General features: G+C 48.2%; 1 protein-coding gene across 13 annotated transcripts in view; it reads left to right on the top strand.

Moving 5' to 3' along the window:
* LOC107673229 (mucin-2-like) overlaps positions 1-5,641 on the top strand; it is a 25,051-nt gene that overhangs the window by 10,621 nt on the left and 8,789 nt on the right. For 8 of the 13 annotated variants that reach the window (XM_016466728.1, XM_016466735.1, XM_016466730.1 and 5 more), the window contains 3 exons: positions 4-243; positions 487-794; positions 1,310-1,589. The exons of 1 other annotated variant lie outside the window; for it this stretch is intronic. In XM_016466728.1, coding sequence (XP_016322214.1) covers positions 4-243; positions 487-794; positions 1,310-1,589 — 828 coding nt within the window. Of the gene's footprint in view, positions 244-486; positions 795-1,309; positions 1,710-5,641 lie in introns of all 13 variants that reach the window. 4 more of the 13 variants (XM_016466734.1, XM_016466736.1, XM_016466739.1 and 1 more) reach the window with 4 other exon arrangements.

Below are 5,641 nucleotides of genomic sequence, written 5' to 3' on the forward strand. Positions count from 1 at the left end.
AACATCACCAGAAATTTCTACTACTGCTGTTACTGCAGAAACACCAATCACAGAAACGCCACCTCCAACACGAACAGAAACGCCATCAACAGCAACAACAATTGCTGGTCCAACGACACCTACATCAGCAGGAGTTTCTACTACTGCTGTTACTGCTCCTACTCCATCTACAGAAACACCACCTCCCACAGGAACTGAAACACCATCCACAGCTACTACAACTGCTGGTACAGCAACACCAACATCACCAGAAATTTCTACTACTGCTGTTACGGCAGAAACACCAATCACAGAAACACCACCTCCGACACGAACAGAAACACCATCAATGGCAACAACAACAACTGCTGGTCCACCAACACCTACATCACCAGGAATTTCTACTTCTGCTGTTACTGCTATTACTACATCTACAGAAACACCACCTCCCACAGGAACCGAAACACCATTAACAGCTACTACAACTGCTGGTACAGCAACACCAACATCACCAGAAATTTCTACTACTGCTGTTACTGCTCCTACTCCATCTACAGAAACACCACCTCCCACAGGAACCGAAACACCATTAACAGCTACTACAACTGCTGGTACAGCAACACCAACATCACCAGAAATTTCTACTACTGCTGTTACTGCTCCAACACCATCTACAGAAACACAACCTCCCACAGGAACAGAAACCCCATCCACAGCTACTACAACTGCTGGTACAGCAACACTAACATCACCAGAAATTTCTACTACTGCTGTTACTGCTGAAACACCACAGACCGAAACGTCACCTCCGACACAAACAGAAACGCCATCAACAGCAACAACAACTGTTGGTCCACCGACACCTTCATCACCAGGAGTTTCTACTACTGCTGTTACTGCTCCTACTACATCTACAGAAACACCACCTCCCACAGGAACCAAAACACCATTAACAGCTACTACAACTGCTGGTACACCAATTCCAACATTACCACAAATTTCTACTACTGCTGTTACTGCTGAAACACCAATCACAGAAACACCACCTACCACAGGAACCGCAACACCCTCCACAGTAACAACAAATGCTTGTCCAACGACACCTACATCACCAGGAGTTTCTACTACTGCTGTTACTGCTACAACACCATCTACAGAAACACAACCTCCCACAGGAACAGAAACACCATCCACAGCTACTACAGCTGCTGGTACAGCAACACCAACATCACCACCAGAAATTTCTACTACTGCTGTTACTGCAGAAACACCAATCACAGAAACACCGTTACTGCTCCAACACCATATACAGAAACAAAACCTCCCACAGGAACTGAAACACCATCCACAGCTACTACAACTGCTGGTACAGCAACACCACCAGAAATCTCTACCACTGCTGTTACTGCTCCTACTCCAGCTACAGAAACACCACCTACCACAGGAACCGAAACACCCTCCACAGTAACAACAACTGCTGGTCCAACGACACCTACATCACCAGGAGTTTCTACTACTGCTGTTACTGCTCCTACTCCATCTACAGAAACACCACCTCCCACAGGAACTGAAACACAATCCACAGCTACTACAACTGCTGGTACGCCAACATCACCAGAAATTTCTACTACTGCTGTTACTGCAGAAACACCAATCACAGAAACACCACCTCCGACACGAACAGAAACACCATCAACGGCATCAACAACTACTGGTCCAACGACACCTACATCACCAGAAATTTCTACTACTGCTGTTCCTGCAAAAACGCCAATCACAGAAACACCACCTCCGACACGAACAGAAACTCCATCAACGGCATCAACAACTACTGGTCCAGCGACACCTACATCACCAGGAGTTTCTACTACTGCTGTTCCTGCAAAAACGCCAATCACAGAAACACCACCTCCGACACGAACAGAAACTCCATCAACGGCATCAACAACTACTGGTCCAGCGACACCTACATCACCAGGAGTTTCTACTACTGCTGTTCCTGCAAAAACGCCAATCACAGAAACACCACCTCCGACACGAACAGAAACTCCATCAACGGCATCAACAACTACTGGTCCAGCGACACCTACATCACCAGGAGTTTCTACTACTGCTGTTCCTGCAAAAACGCCAATCACAGAAACACCACCTCCGACACGAACAGAAACTCCATCAACGGCATCAACAACTACTGGTCCAGCGACACCTACATCACCAGGAGTTTCTACTACTGCTGTTCCTGCAAAAACGCCAATCACAGAAACACCACCTCCGACACGAACAGAAACTCCATCAACGGCATCAACAACTACTGGTCCAGCGACACCTACATCACCAGGAGTTTCTACTACTGCTGTTCCTGCAAAAACGCCAATCACAGAAACACCACCTCCGACACGAACAGAAACTCCATCAACGGCATCAACAACTACTGGTCCAGCGACACCTACATCACCAGGAGTTTCTACTACTGCTGTTCCTGCAAAAACGCCAATCACAGAAACACCACCTCCGACACGAACAGAAACTCCATCAACGGCATCAACAACTACTGGTCCAGCGACACCTACATCACCAGGAGTTTCTACTACTGCTGTTCCTGCAAAAACGCCAATCACAGAAACACCACCTCCGACACGAACAGAAACTCCATCAACGGCATCAACAACTACTGGTCCAGCGACACCTACATCACCAGGAGTTTCTACTACTGCTGTTCCTGCAAAAACGCCAATCACAGAAACACCACCTCCGACACGAACAGAAACTCCATCAACGGCATCAACAACTACTGGTCCAGCGACACCTACATCACCAGGAGTTTCTACTACTGCTGTTCCTGCAAAAACGCCAATCACAGAAACACCACCTCCGACACGAACAGAAACTCCATCAACGGCATCAACAACTACTGGTCCAGCGACACCTACATCACCAGGAGTTTCTACTACTGCTGTTCCTGCAAAAACGCCAATCACAGAAACACCACCTCCGACACGAACAGAAACTCCATCAACGGCATCAACAACTACTGGTCCAGCGACACCTACATCACCAGGAGTTTCTACTACTGCTGTTCCTGCAAAAACGCCAATCACAGAAACACCACCTCCGACACGAACAGAAACTCCATCAACGGCATCAACAACTACTGGTCCAGCGACACCTACATCACCAGGAGTTTCTACTACTGCTGTTCCTGCAAAAACGCCAATCACAGAAACACCACCTCCGACACGAACAGAAACTCCATCAACGGCATCAACAACTACTGGTCCAGCGACACCTACATCACCAGGAGTTTCTACTACTGCTGTTCCTGCAAAAACGCCAATCACAGAAACACCACCTCCGACACGAACAGAAACTCCATCAACGGCATCAACAACTACTGGTCCAGCGACACCTACATCACCAGGAGTTTCTACTACTGCTGTTCCTGCAAAAACGCCAATCACAGAAACACCACCTCCGACACGAACAGAAACTCCATCAACGGCATCAACAACTACTGGTCCAGCGACACCTACATCACCAGGAGTTTCTACTACTGCTGTTCCTGCAAAAACGCCAATCACAGAAACACCACCTCCGACACGAACAGAAACTCCATCAACGGCATCAACAACTACTGGTCCAGCGACACCTACATCACCAGGAGTTTCTACTACTGCTGTTCCTGCAAAAACGCCAATCACAGAAACACCACCTCCGACACGAACAGAAACTCCATCAACGGCATCAACAACTACTGGTCCAGCGACACCTACATCACCAGGAGTTTCTACTACTGCTGTTCCTGCAAAAACGCCAATCACAGAAACACCACCTCCGACACGAACAGAAACTCCATCAACGGCATCAACAACTACTGGTCCAGCGACACCTACATCACCAGGAGTTTCTACTACTGCTGTTCCTGCAAAAACGCCAATCACAGAAACACCACCTCCGACACGAACAGAAACTCCATCAACGGCATCAACAACTACTGGTCCAGCGACACCTACATCACCAGGAGTTTCTACTACTGCTGTTCCTGCAAAAACGCCAATCACAGAAACACCACCTCCGACACGAACAGAAACTCCATCAACGGCATCAACAACTACTGGTCCAGCGACACCTACATCACCAGGAGTTTCTACTACTGCTGTTCCTGCAAAAACGCCAATCACAGAAACACCACCTCCGACACGAACAGAAACTCCATCAACGGCATCAACAACTACTGGTCCAGCGACACCTACATCACCAGGAGTTTCTACTACTGCTGTTCCTGCAAAAACGCCAATCACAGAAACACCACCTCCGACACGAACAGAAACTCCATCAACGGCATCAACAACTACTGGTCCAGCGACACCTACATCACCAGGAGTTTCTACTACTGCTGTTCCTGCAAAAACGCCAATCACAGAAACACCACCTCCGACACGAACAGAAACTCCATCAACGGCATCAACAACTACTGGTCCAGCGACACCTACATCACCAGGAGTTTCTACTACTGCTGTTCCTGCAAAAACGCCAATCACAGAAACACCACCTCCGACACGAACAGAAACTCCATCAACGGCATCAACAACTACTGGTCCAGCGACACCTACATCACCAGGAGTTTCTACTACTGCTGTTCCTGCAAAAACGCCAATCACAGAAACACCACCTCCGACACGAACAGAAACTCCATCAACGGCATCAACAACTACTGGTCCAGCGACACCTACATCACCAGGAGTTTCTACTACTGCTGTTCCTGCAAAAACGCCAATCACAGAAACACCACCTCCGACACGAACAGAAACTCCATCAACGGCATCAACAACTACTGGTCCAGCGACACCTACATCACCAGGAGTTTCTACTACTGCTGTTCCTGCAAAAACGCCAATCACAGAAACACCACCTCCGACACGAACAGAAACTCCATCAACGGCATCAACAACTACTGGTCCAGCGACACCTACATCACCAGGAGTTTCTACTACTGCTGTTCCTGCAAAAACGCCAATCACAGAAACACCACCTCCGACACGAACAGAAACTCCATCAACGGCATCAACAACTACTGGTCCAGCGACACCTACATCACCAGGAGTTTCTACTACTGCTGTTCCTGCAAAAACGCCAATCACAGAAACACCACCTCCGACACGAACAGAAACTCCATCAACGGCATCAACAACTACTGGTCCAGCGACACCTACATCACCAGGAGTTTCTACTACTGCTGTTCCTGCAAAAACGCCAATCACAGAAACACCACCTCCGACACGAACAGAAACTCCATCAACGGCATCAACAACTACTGGTCCAGCGACACCTACATCACCAGGAGTTTCTACTACTGCTGTTCCTGCAAAAACGCCAATCACAGAAACACCACCTCCCACAGGAACTGAAACAGCATCCACAGCTACTACAACTGCTGGTACACCAACACCAACATCACCAGAAATTTCTACCACTGCTGTTACTGCAGAAACACCAATCACAGAAACGCCATCTCCAACACGAACAGAAACGCCATCAACAGCAACAACAATTGCTGGTCCAACGACACCTACATCAGCAGGAGTTTCTACTACTGCTGTTACTGCTCCTACTCCATCTACAGAAACACCACCTCCCACAGGAACTGAAACACCACCCATATCTA

The sequence above is a fragment of the Sinocyclocheilus anshuiensis genome, unplaced genomic scaffold, assembly GCF_001515605.1.
Source record: "Sinocyclocheilus anshuiensis isolate Anshui unplaced genomic scaffold, SAMN03320099.WGS_v1.1 scaffold68, whole genome shotgun sequence".
NCBI classification, from domain to species: Eukaryota; Metazoa; Chordata; class Actinopteri; order Cypriniformes; family Cyprinidae; genus Sinocyclocheilus; species Sinocyclocheilus anshuiensis.